The sequence below is a fragment of the Rhea americana genome, unplaced genomic scaffold, assembly GCF_003343005.1.
Source record: "Rhea americana isolate MKP2758 unplaced genomic scaffold, rheAme1 scaffold_71, whole genome shotgun sequence".
Lineage (NCBI taxonomy): Eukaryota > Metazoa > Chordata > Aves > Rheiformes > Rheidae > Rhea > Rhea americana.
Window position 1 is genome coordinate 4,088,810 of NW_028186879.1, and position 24,498 is coordinate 4,113,307.

Here is a 24,498-nt window from a genome sequence, read left to right on the forward strand (position 1 = left end):
GCTGGACTCTCTCCAGTAGCTCCATGTCTCTCTGGACACAGTGCTTGAGAAGAGGCCTCAGCAGGGCTGAGTAAAGGGGCAGGATCTCCTCCCTTGACCTGCTGGCAATACTCTTCCTAATGCACCCCAGGTTACCATTGGCCTTCTTGGCCACCAGGGCACATTGCTGGCTCATCACCAATCTTTTTCTTCCTTGCTGCTGGATGAAGTAAGCCAAGTTCAGGAGAGACAGGCAGAGGAGGAACACAGTAAGAGCAGGATGCRGGGTGAGTATGATTGCGGTTGTAGCAAGGGCACAGTAGGATTTTTGTAACCTTTAGTAACATATATTTAGTACCACTACAGTAGTGATGTTTCATTCGTGCTGAAGTTAAAGCAAACTCATTCTACTTGTTAGCATTAAGTGGTCTAGAACAGTTGAGACCGATGAACTTTAGCATGTCTGGTAGCCTTCTCTGATGGAATGACTGGCTGGGTAGATGAGGGGAGAGCAGTGGACATTGTGTACCTTGACTTCAGCAAGGCTTTTGACACTGTCTCCCATCACATCCTCCTAGATAAGCTCAGGAAGTGTGGGTTAGACGAGTGGACGGTGAGGTGGATTGAGAACTGGCTGAAAGGCAGAGCTCAGAGGGTCGTCATCAGTGGCGTAGAGTCCAGTTAGAGGCCTGTGGCTAGTGGCGTCCCCCAGTGCTCAGTCCTGGGTCCCATCCTGTTCAACGTGTTCATCAGTGACCTGGATGAGGGGACAGAGTGCCTCCTCAGCAAGTTTGCTGATGATCCCAAGGTGGGAGGAGTGTCTGATCCACCAGAGGGCTGTGCTGYCMTTYRGAGAGACCTGGACAGGCTGGAGAGTTGGGCAGAGAGGAACCTTCTGAGGTTCAACCAGGGCAAGTGCAGAGTCCTGCACCTAGGGAAAAATAACYCTAGGCASCAGTACAAGSTGGGGGCTGACCTTCTGKAGAGCAGCTCTGCAGAGAAGGACCTGGAAGTGCTGGTGGATGACAAACTGACCATGATTCTATGATTGTATGATATCTATTCTGTGTAGTTATGATGTTACTTGTATTTTCTTTGTCCTTTTCTTCCATTTTGAGTCTCGCTTGTTCAGTCTTGACTGAGCTTTATCAGGTCTGCATGGATTGACTTTCTGTTGCTTTGTAGAGCCTTACTGACTTCAAGGGACTTGCTGTGGATCTGGCCCATTAGTGTCCACCAGGGATTTTATAGAATACATTTGTTAAACAGAACTGCCTTTTACACCTTGCCTGTTCTTTGGAACTTCAGCACGACAAGAAATAASTTATGTTTGCATTAAGAGCCTTAACTGTAACCTCACATAATYGTTCACCATTTGGCTGTCCGTAGCCAGATTATCAGAAATTGTATGTATTATGGAGGAAAARGTAACAAACAGGTATAAAGCACTTTATGTATTTTAAAGCTTTTTTTCTTCACCACTGGGTCATGATATATAAATAAAAATTTCATGCTTAAGTTTATAGAAATGAAAGACTATGAAAGTTTACATTGTTTTTTTTGGGGGGGTGGGGTTGGAACCAATTTGAAACACTTYTTGATCCAGAGATTACAAATAAAACATTAAGATTAAAAAAAAAATAGAAGAAAATAGATCATGATCAAAGTGTATGTAAAGCTTGTGATCATTGAGTGCTGCCATTGTGATACTTTATATGGGCTGCTGCAAGTTTGGTCTAGCATTGACAAATTAAAAATCRTAATTGTTAGGATTGACAGAGCTTCCCATGCAGAAATAAAGCCTTTTTTCTTGATTCTGTTGGAGCGATCTTCCACAGGGTGCGCAGAGTCTAGACTGATGCTGTTCACCTAATACTTGCAAGCAGGTTGGCAGGTGTTAGTGTGTTATTAGTTCAACTGAATTTGTGGGTTATCTTGTTGAGTGATGTGGACAGAAAAGAAAATCACAAGTGAGCGCTGTGAGGATGCTGACGATGGTCAGAGGTGATAGTGGATGAATAGGTCGCGTAGATTTGTGAGCCAGCTAATGCCGTTGGCGTCCTGCCACAGCCAGTTGAGGGCTGTGCTTTCCTCTGTCCTGCCGCCTTTTATCTGTCCTTCTCCAAGCAGCAGGTCTTGGCTATCTGTTTTAATGCTGGAAAGCCAGAAYCAACAGCGCATCCCTGTGCAGTGAGGACAATTTGCTCTGCGGACAGGTTACCTCGAACAATGTACTTGTGAAGTGTTGCGTAGGTACAGTATGGTAATATCACTGGTGAGGCTGAAATAGTATGTCTTCGGTGATCAAGTTGTTGATAGTAAAGAAATAAAATCTCAGTAGTTGTTATTGCCTGTGTAAGGGTCTGTAAGGCCTCTTCAAAACTGAGAAGAAATTGTTTGTGATAAGATCCATCTCCTACTTTACTTGCAAAAGACTTTAAGTACTTCAGTTCCAAAATAAAGTACAAAACAAACTCTGATATGAAGAAAAGTCTCTCTTTTCTTCTGTTGTTAAGCTTCTCCATGAAGGCAAGATAAGAGTGAGTAGATGTGTAGGAGGTAATTCCTCTAGCAGTCACGCATCTCTTCCAAATATAAACTGAAAAATACTGGGCACTCTGAGGTTTAAATAATTCAAATCATAAGTTACTTCTGGAGAGGAGGTTTTTGTTTTTTAATCTAACAAAGTTTTTGTATTTAGTCTTTAATCCCCATCRTGTTGTCTCTTCTGCAGGTTTGGTCAGAAGCCATCTGTTGCCTCTTTCCTATCAACCTTCAGAAGCAGCTTTAAGTATCTTTTTAATATGAAAAATGAGTTATTGCCGTGATTTAAATGACTACTTCAGAATGCAAGTGCAAATGCTTAACTGGGGCATAGTAAATTGTTTATTATGCTAGGTAGGTGTTGTACCTCAGCTGTTCCTCAAGGGTTGTGTAGGATGGATCAGACCTGGACAGCAGAGGCTGCTCTCAGTGCTGATTGTCCAACTGCCTTCTGGGCTGGTGCCCAAGGTGAGAACATCTGATCCACTCGTGAAGCAGCTCCCAAATAGTGCATGGCTTAGCTAGCGTATTTATGTAACCTGAATTGCCGACTGGTGGTTCAGAATCCGCTCCTGAGTGGATCAGACATTTCTGCTGGGTGGGTATCGACATTTGCTAGAGGAGCAAAGTGAACAGCTGAGAACAAAAGTGTTGCTAACTATCCAGTTATCTGTGTCTGACCCCTGTATTTGATCTCCCTGATTAGTTATTTGGATAAGGTAAATGACAGTTATCTAATATGCTATAAGAAAAAGATGATAAACACTTAAGGTGTTGCAAGGAAAACTAGGATGGAAATTGTGTCTTATGGATAGGCTCCACAGAAGTCAGGATTGTGCAACCTCAGGGCATGGTGCTCAGCCGGGTAGGCTTGGCCTGACTTTGCTAGAGCTACGCTTGGAGTCTCCTTGCTCTGAGATTCTGATTCTCTTATATAACTAACTCCTCTATAGAGCAGAGCTATACAGGGGAGTGATTCTCTTGAGGGTTTTTAAAGATGCAGATTCTTTCTTTAGGGGGACTTGAGCATCTTAATAGAAATGTGCACGGTCTGTTRAAACTCTTTGATTTATGGTAATTTAGTTATCTTGCAGCTAAAACAAGTGATTGCATGAATGAAGTAATATATTTAGGTGTCCTTAATGTAGTACGTGCACTAGTTAAAAATACTGCGTTGCCTGCTCTTGTGTTTGATTTTGTTTTTTTTCTTTCTCCTTCTATTTTTGCCTATACTGCTCAACTACATTGTCACTGTCAGATGGTGTTCCCCTGCACATGCTTCTCAAGTTCACTCTTGATCTTCTTCCTTTGCATATGTCTCATTGTGACTTGGTTTGCTTGCCTGCTGGGACATGTTGTCTAGCCATATGGGCTGCCTTTTTCCCTGTTTCTCTAAGCCTATCTTGCCTGATGGTGGCTGTCAGCAAGGTCCAAGCCCAGGGGTGACACTGCTGTCTGTGGTGGCTTTTGCTTGTCCTTTTATATTGATGGAAAATCAATTTCTTATTCCTGTCTCTTACAGACTTCCAGTCTCTTTCTGTAGAAAAAGTCTAGACACCGTTTTAAAATACAGATAACATATTTTTGGTAAGCCAGTAATGGCTCATGGACCACAATCTGGGAACAAGTTACGTTAAACCTGTTAACTATAAGAAAGGCAAGGTTACCTCCCTGTTTGGGAAGGCTCAGTTTGGAGAGTTTTATCAAGTCACGTTTTCTGTAGAAATCTCAGATTTTTATTTCTACTCTTGTCATGTACTTTACTTGCAGACATAAACATTGTTTTTGGCAAGACAGTCTCTTGGCTTTAATAGTAGCAGGTACAAGCAATTTGATCAGTTTTTATTTTTAAATCTAAGAAAATCATCTTAGTAGGCATGTTTGCCYTTCCATAATACTACTAGTGTTTAGGCTGTGCTGTTCGCAGGAAACATTTTTCGTAGGTGGCAATACTGTGAGTGCCAGTTTAAACCACTCGGGCACACTCTTTCTGCRTTCTTCTAAAAAGCAGCAGAGCCTGGAGGAGCACCTGGCTCTGCCTTGTGACCGGCCAGTTTGCAGATTTCCCTCTCTGGAGCTACAGAAAGACACTGAATTCAGCTATGTTCTGTGCTGTCTTGCAGTGAAAAAGCAGAATTTATGTCCCTAGTAGAGTAAATTTTACAAGGAATAAATGCTGTTTATTTCATTCATAATTACTTTTATCATGGATGGATTTTTTTAAATTTTAGTAAAAATATAATGCAGTTCTGAGATCACAGTGCAAATAGGGTAACTAAAACATACTTAAATAAAAACCTATTTGGTTATTAAAGTCAGTAATACTGTCACTTGAGTGTTAGAAGTTGTTAATTTTAGATAATGTCACTGTTCACAAGTGACTGGTGATCGTCTCTRAGAGCTAAAATCATAAAGAAACTTAATAATGCTATCACTTCTAATATGTAATTGAGAAGGTGATGTCTTATATGTCTAACATGAAACTGCCTGCCTAAATAGGATCACATGGGGGTAGAAATGGATTTGATACCTTTTTTCTTTTCTTTTTTTTCCTTCCTCCAAATAATGTTTTCTAAAGTAGGTGGAAGAGGATGAAAAGCAGACACAACTTTAAACGTGGATGCGGTGTTGCTTCTTGCCCGTGTTAATGACAAATGCACGGTGACTTCAACTTCAGTCTGGCAAAGCATGCGTCTGTTATTTATAACATTTCTACTGTCTGTCTTGGGTCTTAAAATTACCTCCATTGCTTGGCATTTTCCTTCCTGACAGCACTTGTTGCATTTTTAAAAGGCTAGGAAGTGTTTGTTCTGGGCATCGGATTCTGTATGTGTAACTTCAGACCCCCAGTCCCCTGCTAACCACTCCTTTTATGGGAAACAAAACATTTCAACATCTCTTTTTTTCCCCCACTTACACCTTCACTAGCTRTTTCCTAGTTGTTATTTTCCAAATGCAAGTTGAGCTAACCTTTTCTCATATCTGTTTCTTTCCTATTTTGAGTGCTACTGTAGATTAATATTTTACATTAGCTGTGTTTGAGTGTGTTTGTGTGTAACTCATGCCAGATTTATAACCTTTCTACTCATCTGCAATTTTGCTGCTCTTTCTCATGGCATCAGTGAATAGCATGCCATCATTTAAATTAACAGTATACCATCAKAAGAGGAGCAGAAAAAAATCCAAGATTTCCCAAGAAATGGGAAATCTATGTTATATAGGGAAGAAGCAAGGATTGAGATTATTTTAGACAGGAAAAAGTGCCAATACACAAAGTAATGAATGAAGTGGTGCTGCTGTATCAAGTGCTCTTCTTTACTGTCTCATAGTACAAAAGGAAGGATGCAGGCAATACAAATGGAAGAACTAATTAAAAACCTTCTAGTGCTCTGATAGTTATTGAGGACCCAGTGGCCTCTGGAGTGGTTCAATATTGTTAATTTATTGAATTCGTGACTCCTGTATTTTTCATATCAGTGGATGAGTTATACTAAGATTGCTGGAAGCAGGCAGTTAYTACGAACAATGAAAATACGCATTTCCCTGTGCAAATCAAGATAAATGTTTAAAAGAAAAATTAACTTTTATGTTCAGAGTATAAACCAGAGGTTATGAAAATTTCTTTGTGTCTCTATAATGACTATTGTAGATGTTTTTTTTTTTTTTTTTTTCTTTATCAGGATGGTACATTTTTTATCAAGATGGTACATTTACAGTGCATTTACTGTTGTTCAGTCTGAGAATGGGGACACCAGCTTGGAGGGACAGTTGGGAGCCTGATTCATGGTAGGATTTTTTATCTTTTTAGAACAATTCTAGCAATGATCTTTGCTCCACGTTCATTCTTTTAAGTTACACGAGGAGATTTCCTCTTGGGGCAATAGCCAAATGAAGGCTTACAGCAAAAGGCACAGTACCTCTTTGGTGGCAGGGTGAAGGTGTGCTCTGCGGACTGTCCCACCAGCTGAACCTGGAGGGACATGTGTCGGGYGCCACACAGGTGGTTCACAAAAGCTTACTAGGAGCCCCGTACTTCCCTGTGATGGGGAGCTCAGGAGCTGCTGAGCACCCCGATGTTGTTCTTGGTGCTGATTGCGATAGTAATTTGGTAACAGCAGGACTGCGGACTTTCCTCTTCGTTGCGTGTTGCTTGTCTGATGCCACTGCAGGGCTGACAGCGCCGCTGATCTATCATGAAGTTTGCTGTTGGGGCAGTCACCATTTTGGCGCTGAGCAGAGAGGTGCTGCAGCTTTGTCTGTGATAYGGTTTCTCCTGGTGTGCTCCTCCTCGTACTGGTAAGAAAAGGAGGATATAACACCGCACAGYGTTTTGATTAAGACGTTAGGCAAGATTCAGGAGCTCAAGGAAGGCAAAATGTAATTTGGGGTTGCTTTTACACTGGTAGTTCCCAGCCTTCCAAAATAATTCTGTCGCATTACTGTAGCACCACTGTAATCTGTGATAGTGTTGCCTGAAAGTGAGCTGATTGGTTTTTTTTTTCCTTTTCTTTTTTAAAAAAATAAAAGAAAAGCTAAGGGTTAGATGTGGGATGACATGCAAATCTGTGAAAGGAAACTATTGAAAGTATAGTCAAGCATTTATTTTATAAGATCCCAATCTCTCTCCCTTTTTCTGCAGTACCCCTGAAGACCACTGCCCAGCTCCTGAAAGGCTTGCTGACATTTGCAGTGGGGATTGAGAGACGCGCTCTTAGCAGAAGAATTGGTTTTTATGTACAGAAGGCTCTGTAGTCATTCCCTACCTATTCAAGTTTTATAAAGAAATTTAACTTGTACTTACACTACAGCACTACACTATGGTGTGAACTGCTTTTCTGTTTGTTTGGCTGATGTGTGCCAGCACATTCCTTCCAACCGGGCCAGTCTGTATTCCAAAATAATGTTAGGAAGGTGYTGGCTGCTGAGGATTCAGTAGGGTATTTACTGTAATATGGATAAGTTCAGACATCCAGATTTTTCTGTTTTTCTCCCCAATCCTCATTTTTGGCTGTGAGATACTATGGGAGTTCTCTATTTTTGACTTTGCAGACTCTTATTTTCCCCACARGGTTAATGTTTCTGCTCTTTTCAGAAGCATTGTTTCTCATTGCGGCTTTTACTGTAGACGGCTTGTGGAGAATCGTCACAACTATTTGTGATCTGTAGAAGTGAGAGAGAGAGAGAAAAGGGAAGAAAAAACCCACATTTCCCTTCCTTCTTCCTTGAACAGAAGAAATGCAGGCAAGGATCTTAAGTCACTGGGGAAATATGGGATTTCTGTAAACATGCAAAGGATTTAAATCTTCTAATGTATACTTGGCTTTGCTGCAGTTYTGTCAGCAGGTATTTTGCTTTAGTTTTCAGTCATCTTTGTTCAGTGTAGTGACAGGAGGATATGATAAGTAATGACAAATTAGTGTTATTTTTTTCTTTTCTCTTTATAAATTGGTTGACATGAAAGGTGAGGTATGCAGTACTTTCTTACTAGTTTCCGTGGCCTACTGATAAGTTTACTGTTCATGAAGMTATTTGTATTGGTCTGCCAGAGTGTTTCTAGTTTTGTGTTTTCAGACTTTCTTTCCCTCSTGTGAATAATCTTTATTCAAGTCCCATTGGATTCGGACACTGCTGTTGATGTTCTGTTTCTGTAGCCAAAGGATGTTCACAGTGGAAGGGAAATAATTTCTTTTATAATACTGTATAAGGTAGGARCTCTATTTTCGTGGGCTAATAACTTGTGTTAAAAACAAAAAACTTTACAAAAAAGCTTATCTGTGTGCTAGAGAGCTTCTTATAGCTGCCTAGAAGACGAAAGAGATGGCGGATGGGTATTAAGAGTAACATCAGGCAATGCAGAAAGTAAAGGAGTACAGCTGGCAGGAGCTTCAGCACACCAAAAGCCTGATCCTTAACAGGCTTCTAAAAATTCCCCTTCAGATCGATGGGAAACAAGAGCTGGAAGGTGGCAATTAGAAAGACAACGGTGAACATATTTGCGGGGCTTTGGGGGAAAACTCCTTCGGAGCACAGCTCAGGGTATGTTGCAAACCCTGTTGTCCAAGCGGGTGCTGCGGGGCCGCTTCCAGCRCTGTCCCGCTCACCGGAGCCCACCTTCTCGTAGCGCGACGTTTGCGTGCAGAGCTTGCGTACGCCAATTTTTCCTTTAAAGCCTTAAAGTAACTGGAATTTAAAATACTTCTAGTGTACTGATAACTAATTTTTGGGTACCGTGAAGGTAGTAGACTGTGAACTTTAAGCTCCCTCTGGTGGTTATACAGTACAGTGTAAAGCTTATCAGTAGCAGTTGTCCATTCAGGATGGCTTTGAGAGTCTGAATAAGTTGATAATGTATAATTACTGTGATTTTTAAAATTAGTATAGGGATATGATGTGCCCTATGCCTTTCTAGGGTGGCAAAGATCTTCAATAATCAGACTTCAGAAAAGTAGAAAGTAAGAGTTGAAATAAAAATATTAGAGTGCTCTTTTCTGGTTATTGTAAATGTAAGGTTGTATTTTCCATCAAGCAACTTTAATTCTACCATTTTTTCAGTGGAGCCCTAATTTGCTGCTGATGTCCCTAGAAGCGTTCTGCCCTTGCACATATTTCAGAGCACTGAAAATAGGTGTGAGCTCTGTATGACCAAGGCAAGTGTGCTGTGTTAAGGCAAAATCGGGTCAAGATTGAATAGCCCCTATTTGCTCTTCTTGCTCTAAGAATATAAGCGACCCCGGCCTTGCAAAATGTTATCTCTTGTTACTTCCACCCTGAGGATCCCTTCTAACATTGCTGTGTTTTGTGAGGTTTTGCAAGATTGCTGAGTGTGTGTGTGAGTTTGGTATTGCTGAAGGGGTGACACCACTCGTCTCCTTTTCTTCTCCCTCCTTCCACTGCATTTGGCACTTGTCTGACTTCTGGATGCTTATAATAAGTGGCAGAAGATTGTTTACTTCTCCCTCCTTCCTCCTTCCTTTTCCTTTGTGGTAGGGTGACTGAGGCAAGGGATAGTGCGAGAAGGTGACAAGACTGTGCAGGTGAGAGGGGGAAAAGGAGTGGGGCCTCTTCCTCTGGTGGCAGTGAGGTAGTCAAGCAAATGGCTCATTTCAAACACTTCATTCTTAGCTTTCATTAAACTTCCTTGACCAAAGTTGTGTAGTTCAGTAGACTTMGGAATATTTCCCTGATACCGTGTAGCAACAAAAGGCCATAGATCAAATGTACTTTTAATTGTAACTGATGCTGAAAAAAGCAGCCTGTGATTTCAGCCATTACATCCTGTACTGTGCTAGCACAAACCTTGTTGTGGTCTTCTGCTGAAGCAGGCTGGAGGATTGATCCAGAYGCAAAATAAGCTGCCTTTGGTGGGATGTCTTTCAGCAGTTGGTTCCCACATCTGGTTCTCTGTGCGGATGCARTGGGAACAAGCAGGGACTGCTTTTCTTGTTTTGGTTTGCTTTTTGCAATAGGTACAAAAATTAGTAAGACATTAAATAAACGCACGTCAAGCTGTAGCTCTGTCGTTCATCCCTAAAACTGGGCAGAGGGCATCTTCCAAGATTCACATGCACTTTTGATGCTGTATTCTAGATATTCTTCTGGGACTTGGTGCAGCCACATTTGTTGCAGTGGCTGTAGTTAGAGTCCAGACGGGTCAGTGCTGTGATTCAAAATGCAAAAGCCATAGGTCGCTGGGAGCAGCCAGGCCAGCTGCAGACTGTAGAATTAAGGTTTTATCACAGAAGCGCCCTGAACCCGTATTCTGTGAGGCTGCTTTTTTAAAAGTTTAAATTTACTTAAAAACTTAATAAAAGCTTGGGTGTTCTGGATTTCAAAGATTTGCAGAGGAGATGGACTAAACTCAGTTTCGGAGCTGATCGGGTTGGGCTATTTTGCTCACATTAAAAATCGGTGTCCAGAGAGGTCGTGCCTCCCAGCTGCCTAGAGCAGAGCACAACCCAAGGGAAGGAGGTGTGCGAAGGGACAGAGCATCCGAAACAGCAAGGGCTTTCTTGTGGCCTCCTTCCTCCATTTCTTCTTTCTTTTGTGCACCCCTCTCAGATATTCGTTACATCTGCACTGGGAAAGTTATAAAGTCGGCAGTTTGCTCTGCAAGGAAGCTGTTTATTAGCACCTACTTGATCAAATGGTAGCAATCTGCTTTTCTTTGCTTTGTTTAATCACGTTATTGAGGAAATGTTTGAGGAGCATCAGTTTTAATCTGTATTATCGTTAGCTCGTATTAGAATCTTCTGTATTCTGTGTTTTGTCAAGGATGAAAGAATTAAATGAGATTTAATGTATGTATTTTATTTGCTGGAAAATACTTCTCAAGTTAAAAACCTTGCTCTTTATGTTAAGGTCTTGATGCCTTTATCCCCAAAGCAGCAGGTAAYGAAACAAAAGATGTGCAGAGCATGTGTTCTCCTCAGATTGCCAAGGACAGATAGGGCTCAGATTCGCAGTTTACAAGTTAAGCTTAAGTTTAATAACATATTGTATAACCTAGAACTGGCTTTATAGTTTCTGTGCAAACCATTTCCCTATTAATATGGCCTTAATCCTTCTACACTCGTGCACTGCTTTCTGGAAGCTGTATCAGTTCAGTTTGCACTGCCTTTTCATGCTGATTCCCTCCAAGAGTATTTTGTGCGATGCACTTGTTCAGCTAAATCCTAATCAGCAGAAATTGGGAAACATTAATGATGAAGCTGAGCTTGTACTTGCTCTGCAAGAGTATCACTTCAGCATTAAACACTAGAGGGTAGTATGTTACTGCAAATGCTTTATTTCTAAATACGTGCAGCTTCATGATTTGTTTTTAACCCCTTGTGTTTAATCATACAAATAACATTTCAGACAAATACAGAGAAGTAAGGAAAAAATCAGTGCTATATTTCTGTGCCTGTGAGCAGGGTTAGCAATGTCTAGAGGTGTGCAGTGATTTTTTTGGTTGATACAGAAAAAGGATCGCGCTGAATTTAGATCTCATTTTTAATCTCGTTCAGAAGTGTCATTAGGTGTGCAATAATTAACAGTTAATCACAGTCTGCCTGATGTCTGAATGTTCATGTTTAGGTGTACACAGTGTGAAAACACAATGGTACGTAAGCCAAAGCCTTGCCTGAGAAGTAACAGGCAATTTTAGCACAAGATACTTGGTTTTGATATTTAACAAGGTGGAAATTTATAAGTTCATGGTGTTGCTAAGAGATATTTGCAATTGGGATGTACTTTAACTGATTTTTAGTATTTAAACAACTTCATTTTGGCTCTTTTCTCTCAGGCACCRCCTTCCATGGTCAATAATGAACAACGGCAGCATGCTGAGCACATATTCTTATCATTTAGGAAATCAAAATCGCCATTTGCTGTTTGCAAACACATTTTGGGTAAGTTCTAATAAATGAAGGTGTTAAACATGTACCCGTTTTATAACTAAGACAGTGCTGTTATTCTGCAGTTGGGAATATGAACATTAGCCTCGATTTTGATGAGGGGTGATTTTTATTTGTCTTTATTTTTTTCCATATTTTATGTTTTATGCATTTGTTTCCATATGATATTTTTGACCCTGTTAGTTATTCAGTTTGGCTGTAAGTCATAGAATAACTCAGTTTGGAAGGAGTTTCAGGAAGTCACTAGTCTGCCTTCTGCTAAAAGCATGGTCAACACTGAATTCAGACCAGGCTGCCTAGGGCTTTGTTCAGTTGGGTTTTTAAAACCGGAAAATTTTTTCTTGTCTCTCTCTCTCTTTTTTTTTTTTTTTTTTTTTTTTTTTTTTTTGGTTTGGATAACTGTCTTAATTAAAAGGTAGTTGAAATATCTGTTTTTAAGAACTGAAAGTGACTTTACAAGCAAACTGAAATATTTTTAATATGTAAACAAAATTCAGATTTTGTATTAGTAAAACAATATGTGTGTTTAAACAATTCCTTATATWAATGCATTTTAAGGTTATACTTATGCAATAGCTTTCAACTGGCACATCAGCTGAAAGAGGCAGTCCCACCTTCCTTCATCCCCTCCTTAGTCCTCTTCATATATTGCACCTTGAGTGGCCATCTGATAAACTGAATAACATAATGGTAAATCAACAGGCTAGGTTCAACCAGATCAGAGAACAGTTTCAGATTCACTTTACAAATATTCATACCTGAATGTGGGAGGATGGGAAGGCATGGCACAGGGATACCAGGGAGCTGCTGGTAGCTGCGAGAGAGCAAGGTTGCTCCTTTTGGCAGTAGTGCTTGCTTAAAGTCTGGGTGAAACGACAGCTTAAATGTTTGCAGAGCTGCTAGACTGCTTTAGCAGAGATATGCGCTAGTGAAGAGTGAAGGCTGTTGCTTGGTTTTGTTTCTGGCAACTTTGAAGTTTGTAAGGTGCAGCTTGTTTGGGTGGCTAAATCCCTACACTGACCTAATAGGTTCAGCTTTCCTCTGTTACGTGCGTATGGTAATGCTGTCTCATCAATGGAGCTGTAGAACCGCCTGCAGTTTGATAGCTGGGTGCTTCCCATGAAATCAGCTGACAGTACAATTTTGTATGCCTTTACCAGAGCACTGATGCTGAACTTCTCCACGGTGAGAATCTATTTTGGGCTGAGAGTCTAACTAAGTTTCAGTTAGGGGCCCAACTGCTTCAAAGAATGAAGTTAGAAATGTTTCTGCCTGCTTGGTAGAAGCCATAGAATATTGACTCAGTTTTGTGGGACTGTAGCTGCAGTGAAAGGAAAGAGGTAAGTAGGTATCACCCTTTTATCAGAAATTTCTTGGGTGATCTCTATGGAAACATGTCAGATTTGGATCAATAGTTCCATTTCTCTTAAGAGGTATGTTTGTCACTACTCAGAAAGTAAATAATGGAAATTTATTAAATAAATTCCTAGCAGTATTACTTGTGCTAAGGGATACACCATTGCCTCTTGTTGTCAGGGAAGTGAATGCGATTTAGCATTAATAATGGAACTATCACTGCAGACATCATTCTTCTTCTGAAATACTGCTGGTTGGAAAGAACATGATTCTATTTTTAACACCTTTTGAGTGTCTAGAAAAACTGCATCTTTAAACTGCTCATGTACTATCACCATTGAAAAACAAGCATGCCTTGACATGGGACAGGGTTTTCCTTGCAGCAGCTTCTCCATTAAGCGGTTGAAATGCTGAGACCTGGAACTGAGAGCCTTTTTCGAAAGTTTTGTGCTTCTTGAGTTGATGTTCATAGGATCAGGAGGGAAAGAACAGCTGATTTATTCCTGAGGAGTGAGAAGGGAGAGGCAGCTTCAGCCCCTGCTCAGCCCTGGTGAGGCTATGTGTGGAGTACTGTGCCAATTCTGGGCTCCCCACTACAAAAGAGACACTGAACTGCTGGAGAGAGCCCAGCATAGGGCTACGAAGATGGTAAGRAAACTGGAGCATCTGCCATATGAGGAATGGCTGTGAGAGCCTGTTTAGCCTGGGGAAGAAGAGACTGAGGGGGGGATCTTATCAATGTGTACAAGTACCTGAAGGGAGGGTGCCAAGAGGATGGGGCTGGACTCTTCAGTAGTGCCAAGCGCGAGATAAGAGGCAACAGGCACAAACTGAACCACAGGAAGTCCCATCTGAACATGAGGAAGAACAGCTTCASTGTGAGAGTGAYGGAGCACTGGCACAGGTTGCCCAGAGAGGTTGTGCAGTCTCCTTCTCTGGAGATATTCAAAACCCGCCTGGATGCAATACTGTTTAAGATGCTCTAGGTGACCCTGTTTGAGCAGGGAGGTTGGACTAGATGGTCTCCTGAGGTCCCTTCCAACCTCAAACATTCTGTGATTATGAAATCAAGGAACTAGAAGAGGGAAACAAGTTGCAAGGAGGAAGAAATGAAGTGTGCTGAAGGRATATGCACAGGTGAGGAGGTGTAAGAACCAGAGGGTTAGGGTAGATGGGAATTTTCAAGGATTTTTCAAGTTAACACCAGTGGTGCAGCCAGTTGTTGGCAGCAGGGTTTTGGTTTCTATGATCATGGGRCCCTGTTTATAGATCAACAYCTGATGGGGAGAGTTAGGATCCACCTCACTAAGCAGAGCATGCATGTCTTTGCCAACAGGTTGGCTAACCTGGTAAAGAGGGCTTTAAACTAGGTAGGAAGGGGAGAGTTAGAGAGAGGGTAGTCAACAAAACAGCTCAAGCTGGGAGGCCTCCGGTGGGTGCATGCAGCTGAAGATGTGCATATGAGACATGGCCATGGAGGGACCCCCTTACACTCCTGGGAAACCTGCATGCATGACTAGCTCTCTGAAATGCCAGTACACCAATATACACAGCATGGGGAATAAACAAGAAGAACTGGAGATCTGTGTGCAGTCACAGGGCCATGATTTTTAGGAAAAACAGGCCAGGAAGGCGAAGTGGTGGAGTTGCTCTTTATGTGAGAGAGCAACTGGAATGCATTGAGCTCTGTCTAGGGGTGRAGGAAGAGACAGTCGAGAGCTTAYGGGTGAAGATCAAAGGGCGGGCAGGCCGGCATGGGGGACACKGYTGTGGGTGTCTACTACAGGCCACCTGACCAGGAAGAGGTAGTCAATGAGGCCTTCTACAGACAGCTGGAAGCAGCCTCGTGATCACAGGCCCTGGTTCTCCTGGGGGACTTCAACCACCCTGATATCTGCTGGAAGGACAACACAGCTAGGCACAAAGAGTCCAGGAGGCTCCTGCAGTGCATCARTGATAATTTCTTGACACAGGCGGTGGAAGAGGAAGGTGTGCTGCTAGGCCTTGTACTAACCAACAAAGAAGGACTAGCTGGAGATGTGAAGATTGGGGGCAGCCTTGGCTGCAGTGACCATGAGATGGTGGAGTTCAGGATCTTGCATGGAAGAAGCAAGGCAATAAGCAGGATCACAACCCTGGACTTCAGGAGAGCGGACTTTGGCCTTTTCAGGGACCGACTTGGAGGAATCTCATAGGTTAGGGCCCAAGAAGGAAGAGGGGTCCAGGAGAGCTGGTCATTATTCAAGGATCACTTCCTCCAAGCTCAAGATGGGTGCATCCCTATGAGAAAGAAGTCCAGCAAAGCAGGCAGGAGACTTGCATGGGTGAACAAGGAGCTCTTGGCCAAATTCAGACAGAAGAAGAAAKTACACARAMTGTGGAAGACGGGGCAGGCCACTTGGGAGCAATGTTGTTAAGAGTATGCAGAGATGTGACGAGGAAGGCTAAGGCCCATTCGGAATTAAATGTGGCAAAGGATGTTAAGGACAACAAGAAGAGCTTCTTCAAATATATGAGTAGCAAGAGGAAGACTGGGGAAAGTGTGGGCCTGCTGCTGAACAGGGTGGGTGCCCTGGTGACGAAAGATCCGGAGAAGGCAGAGTTACTGAATGCCTCCTTTACTTCAGTCTTTACTGTTAAGGGCAGCCCTCCAGAGCCTGGAGACAAGGGAGAAAATCTGGAGAAATGAAGACTTTCCTTTGGTCGAGGAAGATGGGATTAGAGATATTCTAGGCAAACTTGACATCCACAAATCCATGGGCCCTTATGGAATGCACCCATGAGTGCTGAGGGAGCTGGCGGGTGTTGTTGCCAGACCACTCTCCATCTTTGAAAGGTCATGCAGAACTAGAGAAGTGCCTGAGGACTGGAAGAAAGCTAGTGTCACCCCTGTCTTCAAAAAGGGCAAGAAGKAGGCCCCAGGCAACTATAGGCCTGTCAGCCTCACCTCCATCCCTGGAAAGGTGATGGAACAGCTCATTCTGGATGTCATCTCTAAGCCTGTGGAGGAAAAGAAGGTGATCAGGAGCAGTCAGCATGGATTCACCAAGGGGAAATCCTGCTTAACCAGTCTGATAGTCTTTTATGATGGAATGACTGGCTRGGTGGACGAGGGAGGAGCAGTGAACRTTATGTATGTTGACTTCAGTAAGGCTTTTGACACTGTCTTCCTTAACATCATTGTAAGTAAGCCCAGGAAATGTGGGTTAGATGAGTGGACAGTGGGTTAGACTGAGGACTGGCTGAAAGGCAGAGCTCCAAGGGTCRTTATCAGTGGCGTGGAGTCCAGYTGGAGGCCTGTGGCTAGTGGAGTTCCCCAGGGCTCAGTCSTGGGTCCCATCCTGTTCAAATTTTTCATCAGTGACCTGGMTGAGGGGACAGAGTGCCTCCTCAGCAAGTTTGCTGATGATCCCAAGGTGGGAGGAGTGGCTGATCCACTTGAGGGCTGTGCTGTCCTTTGGAGAGACCTGGACAGGCTGGAGAGTTAGGCGGAGAGGAATTTTATGAAGTTCAACCAAGGCAAGTGCAGGGTCCTGCACCTAAGGAGGAACAAMCCCATGCAGCAGTACAAGTTGGGGCTGACCTTCTGTAGAGCAGCTCTGCAGAGAAGGATCTGRGAGTGCTGATGGACAACAAGTTCACTGTGAGCCAGCAATGTGCCCTTGTGGCCYGGAAGGCCAATGGTATCCTGCATTAGAAATAGTGTTGCCAGCAGGTCGRGGGAGGTGATTCTGTGATCCTGCCGCTCTACTCAGATGGTGGTGGCCACATCTGGAGTGCTGTGTCCAGTTCTGGGCTCCCCAGTACAAGAGAGACATGGAGCTACTGGAGAGAGTCCAGCATAGGGCTACAAAGATGATCAGAGGGCTGGAACATCTGCCCTATGAGGAACGGCTGCGAGAGCTGGACCTGTTCAGCSTGGGGAAGAGAAGACTGAGGGGGGATCTTATGAATGTGTACAAGTACCTGAAGGGAGGGTGTCAAGGGGATGGGGCCGGACTCTTTCCATTAGTGCCAAGCGCAGGATAAGAGGCAACAGACTTAACCATAGAATCATAGAATCAGTAAGGTTGGAAGGGGACCTCTGGAGATCGTCTAGTCCCACCTCCCTGCTCAGCAGGGTCACTTAGAGCATGGTAGACAGGGTTGCATCCAGGCAAGCCCTGAATATCTCCAGAGAAGGAGACTCTACAACCTCTCTGGGCAACCTGGTCCAGTGCTCCGTCACTCTCACAGGGAAGAAATTCCCCCTCACGGTCAGGCAGAACTTCCTGTGCTTCAGTTTCTGCCCATTGCCTCTTGTCCTGTCACACGGGACAACCGAAAAGAGTTTGTCCCCATCTCCTGAGCACCCTCCCTTCAGGTACTTGTATACATTGGCAAGATCCCCCCTCAGTCTTCTCTTCCCCAGGCTGAACAGGCCCTGCTCTCGCAGCTGTTCCTCATAGGGCAGGTGCTCCAGCCCTCTGATCATCTTTGTAGCCCTATGCTGGACTCTCTCTAGTAGCTCCATGTCTCTCTTGTCCTAGGGAGCCCAGAACTGGACACGCTACTCGAGATGAGGCCTCCCCAGGGCTGAGTAGAGGGGCAGGATCACCTTCCTCGACCTGCTGGCAACACTCTTCCCAATGCACCCCAGGAGACCATTGGCTTTCTTKGCTACAAGGGCACATTGCTGGCTCATGGTCAACTTGTCATCCACCAGCACTCCCAGGTCCTCCTCTGCAGAGCTGCTCTCCAGCAGGTCAGCCCCCAGCTTGTACTGGTGCCTAGGGTTATTTCTCCCTAGGTGCAGGACTCTGCACTTGTGCTTGTTGAACCTCACGAGGTTCCTCTCTGTCCAGGTCTCTCTGAAGGGCAGCACAGCCCTCTGGTGTGTCAGCCACTCCTCCCACCTTGGAATCATCGGCAAACTTGCTGAGGAGGCACTCTGTCCCCTCATCCAGGTCACTGATGAAGACGTTGAACAGGATGGGACCCAGGACTGAGCCCTGGGGGACGGAAGTCCCATCTGAACATGAGGAAAAACAACTTCACTGTGAGAGTGATGGAGCACTGGACCAGGTTGCCCAGAGAGGTTGTGGAGTCTCCTTCTCTGGAGATATTCAAAACCTGCCTGGATGCAACCCTGTCTAACATGCTCTAGGTGACCCTGTTTGAGCAGGAGGGTTGGACTAGATGATCTCCTGAGGTCCCTTCCAACCTTGCTCATTCTGTGATTCTGCGTTGGCTTAAACGAGAAAAACTTGAAAATGTGTCTGGAGTAGGAACTAGAATGGAGGGAGAGAGAAATAACAAGGATCGAGGTGACATTCATGGAAAGAAGAGTGTTTGAGCCACACAGTGGATATCCAAAAGTGGATATGATGAGTAAAAGAAAGAGAGGAACAGCTCGTATAATAGATTTTCTTTAGAAACCTGGAATTGAACCCACAAAGCATGAGGCTCTGCATTCTTTGTCTGTAAGCTTATAGCAGTTGAATATAGTGGCAAAGCTCTCCTTGTCTTCCTTTAGAGACTTCAAGTAGGGGATAATGGTGCTCATACTAGTTTAAAAACTTGCACCAAGTGCTGGATGTCTGTGCTGTTAGTGACTGCAGTTCTAGATCTGTGGTACTTGTTGCAAAGAAGAAATTCCATTTTCCCCACCCCTTTTTTAATAGTATTCTCTGTTTGCGTGAGCTTTGTACAATGTGCAAAGCCAGAGATCCAAAGTTAGAAAATGGAGGAATTAAGTTTTCCATGGAGGAATAATTTTGCTCATTTTTATGTATATGTTAGACATACACATTAGTTTTTAMTTTAGTGGTTACTTTTTCCAAATAATATTTAAAGGTGTTTTGTTTTGATTTAAACATGTTTACCTGTGTAGCGTTTAGAGTTCAAAGCCTACTTAATAAAATTACATTAAAACATTTTAGCAAATTGACTGCTATCTTGAATATAGACCTTGTATATAGAGGGAATGAATGTTTTAAACTTGTGTGTATCAATCAGAAGAAGGTTTGTTTTGTAGTTTGTTTTGATGCACTTGAAGTGCATCATCCCATGATTCAGTTTGCTCGCACAAAACCAGTTTTTCTAGTCTTGGCAGGCCATTCGCCATAGCTCAAACTCCACTTCTTCTTCTAGATTTTTTTTTTCTTTTTCATATTTTATGCTTTTGCAGTCTGTGGCTACAGCTCTCCTAATTGCTCCTTCTGAGTTTTCTACAGAGGATGAAATGTTTTGAAGCTGATTAGTGAGATACTGCCTGTTATTTCTAAGTTAAAATGCAACRGATCCAGAAATATTTCTCTGTAGGCTCTTGTTGTGATACAAACTAAGTTCAGCTTTGGGGGTTTTTCTTTAAAGTGTATTTTGTAGTGACTCAAACCACCACCTTTTACCATAACATGCTTCCTTAGCCTATCTGTATATAAAGCAGWCACTGTTTGGATAATGAGGCCTAATAGTTTCTGTGCTTTAAGAAGTTATATTTTGGTTAGCTCAGTGAAAARCATGGAAGCTTGAGCTTAATATAGAAAACCTTAAATACACTAGTCTGTAAAATTTATATTTTRATAATTTAAAGAAAGTCATCTTTATGACCAAGTCATCTATCCATAAAATGCATGTAATTTTACGCATTGTTGGTTGCAAAAGCAAGCACTCAAGTGGTAGAGGAGACCTCACTTCTGCCATACCCTGCAATTTAATYATATCTTAATGTATTGTGATTAAAATCATTGATCGTTATTTTATTTTGTTTCACAGTAATTTTTTTTTAACCATTCTTACTCTTGATCTTTGGCTCAGTTTTCATGTGCAGCCAGTTTTTCTTCCCCTGAATCTCTGATGCAACTGAAATAATATTTGACAATTCAATAGTTGGGTTACTGATTTTCCTTCTTCCCTGTGAAATGTAATTTTTGTCTGTTCTYGTAATAATAAAATAATCTTAAAATTCCATTAATTTTTTTCTTATAAAAACATACCAGTTAAATATATGCGTATYTTCTGATACTCAAATTGCCTTTGTTTTTCCCAACAGAAACTAGTAAAGTGGACTATGTCCTTTTTCAAGCTGCTACAGCGATAATGGAAGCAGTTGTACGAGAATGGATTCTGTTGGAAAAAACTAGCATCGAGTCACTGCGAACATTCCTTCTAACCTATGTCTTACAAAGGCCTAAGTAAGTATAGAAAAAATAACTCTTAGACACGTAAGATTCTGCACAGATCTCATTTTTCCTTTTGTTATGGTAGAAGACTATTTCAACAGTAATGCATCTTCCAGATTTTAAGGCTTCTACCATATTGTTAGCTTTCTCTTAAGCATTCACACAGAATGTTTGAAAAAAAAATGCATTTAAATTTTTAGTGGGTATTTGTGTTCAAAATTACTTGCAAACATATTTCTGCAATGTTGTTTACAGCCTTCAAAAGTATGTTCGGGAGCAGATTCTATTAGCAGTAGCGGTAATAGTGAAACGGGGATCATTAGACAAATCAATCGACTGCAAAAGCATTTTCCATGAAGTTAGCCAGTTGATCAGCAGCGGTAACCCCACTGTGGTAAGTAGTTTTTTTTTTTTTCAAAATTTAAGCAACTATATCAGTAACATAAATTAGGTACTTAGTAACCATAAGATCTTTTATATTATTTTTAATTTTGGGATAAGAAAAGTAATTAAGTTCATAGCTATTCAAACAGTCATCTCCTAAGACTGTTTAGATTTTTGAACAAAACTGTGTTGAGATTAGCAGTAGTATGTATAGTCCTTTACTACATAGCTATACTAAATTTCTTAATAGGTTTATCTGAATTGTCACTCAGCTTGCCCACAGTGATCCTTGGTTCTGCTTTGACTGGTACTAATGTGGTGGGGGATTTTGTTTCTCTGGGTTTCTTTAACAAACCAGCATGATCTAAAATGGATTTTCCCTTGGCTGGCGGTGGTTCCCTACATGCTCTGTTCCCCTCCCATCTGTCCGGCGCTGCACCCTCCTGTGGCTCAGCTGTCGGAATCGGCTGCAGAGCAAGAGGCGTAGACCTCGGCCGTTCCTCGCGAGGCGGGTGGGTGGAGAGGAAGGGATGCGAGGAAGTAAAAAGTGGAATGGAAATACAAAACTTACTCTAGATTTAATGTCATACTAGGGGTAAGTGTTACCTTCCTTACTGAGCTCAAAGTGGAAACAAGGTGTCCAATATCTATCTATGCATTTAGTGGAATTCCATTTGCTATGCCAGGAGATAAGTTTAGAATAGGTCATAATAGAGGCATGTAACTAGAGATTAAAGAGGTGATTTTTCTCCTACCAAATGCAAATCTAAGATTATGTAGATTCCATACTGAAATTTTTAACTGAAGCTTTATTCAGACAAAACAACCCCTGAGGGAACTGACTGTTAACATTGCTGAACATTTAGAGTGATATATGTACTAGATGTGAGCTGCAAATATTTAACTCTGAAAATTCAATCAAAGAAGTACACTAGAAGTAGTGCAGCTCGTTTCATGGTCCTAAAAATAGTATATCACCTCTGAGTACAAGTTGGTATCTCTCCAGGGAATGGAAGTTTTGGTTATGATACTAAGTCTTAAATTCACTGTTATTTAGCTTAATGAAAAAAAATTTAAATCTCTGGTTGTGTATAGTTTGGATAGAAATACGTATTTAAAAGAACAGCACTTAGTTCATGTTTCCCCTCTGCCCCATAGCCTTGTGTTTTTAAAATGGAATTATGACTAAGGTTTTCAAGTTTTGTGTGTACCTGTATGTGTGCTTATATAGTTTGTGACCTTTCTATAACAAAACGAAAGTGGAGTAAAAAATGCGCGTGCTGACAGAGAAGTCATCACTAAATTAACTCTTGCACAGTCCTGCTTCTACAGTTATATTCTGTGCGTGCATTAGTGTACAAATGTGCTACGCTGAACACAGTGTGTAATCGGTTAAAACTACCAGCTGCACATATCACACCAGACTTGCTGCAGAGCAGACTGCCCCAGGGACTGGCTGTGCCGAGGGGAAGCGGCAGTCTTTCAGTCTCCCCTTCTCTAAGCTTCACTCACTGCCACTGTAGATGATTTTTGGCTCAGCTTCTCTCCTTTTATCTACTTCTCTCCGCAAACATTACTCTTGAGCACAATTACTTTGGCAAAACTGTGGAGCAAGTTTTAGGAAGGGTATTAAACCTATCTTGAGCACGTAATGACATTTTCTATTCCAGTATGCTAATCATAAAGAGACACGTGATGCTGTTTGAACATCTTTTCTATATGGTGCAGTGTATGTTTGCAAGTCTTAAACAGACTGATATAAACACATAGTCCCATGCACATGTGGAATATACTCCTATGCACTTACTTTATATTGTAAAATAGTTCTCATTCATAAAAATGTTTTTGTAATCTTCTGAGACTTTCTTGTGAGAGAAATTGTGTAGTAATGGCAATGCTTCTTGTGACTKGGGACTTGGCATCTTTAATACAGAATAATAAGCTACACCAAAATTCTGAGGGTATTTTGGTGTTTTTTCTATATCTGTGTGTGTGTTAGTACAGTACCTGCCAGAGCTGAGCCGTTGGAGTGTGGAGTCTTTACTGACAGTTCTGTAGGGCATGGTACAAGGCTAATGAAATTATACTTCTTGCTAGACCAAGATGATCTAAGAGGACAGTGCCATGCAGTGTAATGGGGATGTACCATCACAGCATTTCTGTGCTTTGCTCCACTGGAGATGTACTTACTTTAGTCATTTACAAAAACRAGCTTCCACCCAAGTCAGGAGGAGGGTAAGATACGAGTGTTGGGAGAGATCAGCAGATGTTTCCCAGCCCTCTGTATGTGCCTCCTTGACTCTTTCACTTTCTTTATCACCTCTTTTCCATGATGCAGCATGCACACTTGTCTCCTGAAATGACAGGGTATAATGCTGTATTCTGTCACACTGTTTTGACTCCCAATTCTCTATCCAGTCTTCTGGTCCCTCTCTGTGTCCTGCCYAGACAGCTGCTCCATAATGTTTCCCTCTGGTCTGCTGCCCACCCATCTGTGTCATCCTGCCTGYGGTTCAGTCCAGCAGCTTTGGAAGAACCATATGGAATCAGCAGCAGGTCACTTACTGTTTAAAAATGTTTAAAGTTTTCAAACATGACTTTCAGCCATTGATAATGGCTTTGTACAAGCATTAGACTGAGTCAGGCTTATGGGGTAACAAAGAAAAAGGGGGGGAAAAAAGCATTGAAAAACCATGTGCTTTTCCCCCGCGGTAGAGAAAAGACATCACTTTTTGGTCTGTTCAGAAAGAGAATGTACAAATRGGGAGCTCTGTGTAAAGAAAAGAGCTAGCTGAAACTGAAATAATTAAGCTGAAGGCTTAATTTAATTTACATAACAGTTTGTAATTGAAATTGTCCTTTTAAAAAAATAAGCTGATCTCTTGCCTACTTCTTGCTTGCTTTCTCATCTCTGCTGGCTCTGAAGCGACCTGGCCCTTCTTTATCTTACAAGAACAAAGTAAGTACTTAATCTTTTCCACTCCCTGCAACCCTAGCTTTTTGTTTGCTAGGTATTTGTGTCCCATAAAATCTATGGGACTTGTATAACATGCTGTCAAGGTCAAGTCAAAAAGTTAAATGTAATCAAGAGAACAGCAAACATAGCTGGTACTATGTATTTTGGATCTGTGTCCTTCTGTATAGTCCCATGTCCTTAATTTCTTAATTTCTTTCTTAATTAGTCTTAATTTCTGGCATGTAAATTTAAAATCTCTTTAGAAATGGATTTCAGGGTGGAACTGGAAGATACATTAAATAATGTTGTGACAAACTTGACATGGGGACAAGAYTGATGGATTAACTGTTGAGAATGAAAAATATCTAAGGGGGCAGAGGTGGATAGAAGAGAAGGAGAGGGATATAGATGAAAGGAAGAAAGTGGGGCAGGAGATGAAAAATTTGSCTTTAGCATTGAGTAGTCTCTTAATAGTGGAAAACGGAAACACATTCAYGAAATAACAGAGCATGAAAGAGAAATAACACTATTCAGCATRGAAAAGGGGATGGGAAGGATGTATGGTTAGAGCCAGGCTTTGAATCTGGAATGCTGGCTCCTGTTCTTCTTCTGAGGTGCTGAGTTTTATGTACCTTGTGGAGGAGACCACTGTCTGATAAAAGTACACTGGGTATATAGGGTATGGATACTTGTGAATTTACAAACAAGTTTAGGTAGTAGT

At 42.0% G+C, this 24,498-nt stretch overlaps 1 protein-coding gene across 1 annotated transcript in view; it reads left to right on the plus strand.

Moving 5' to 3' along the window:
• Positions 1–11,811: 11,811 nt before the first annotated feature.
• Positions 11,812–24,498, plus strand: part of XPO4 (exportin 4) — a 63,838-nt gene continuing 51,151 nt past the window's right edge. Inside the window, exons 1-3 of the mRNA XM_085321825.1 lie at positions 11,812–11,912; positions 20,308–20,449; positions 20,693–20,831. Coding sequence (XP_085177951.1) covers positions 11,819–11,912; positions 20,308–20,449; positions 20,693–20,831 — 375 coding nt within the window. The 5' untranslated portion in view covers positions 11,812–11,818. The remainder of the gene's footprint in view (positions 11,913–20,307; positions 20,450–20,692; positions 20,832–24,498) is intronic.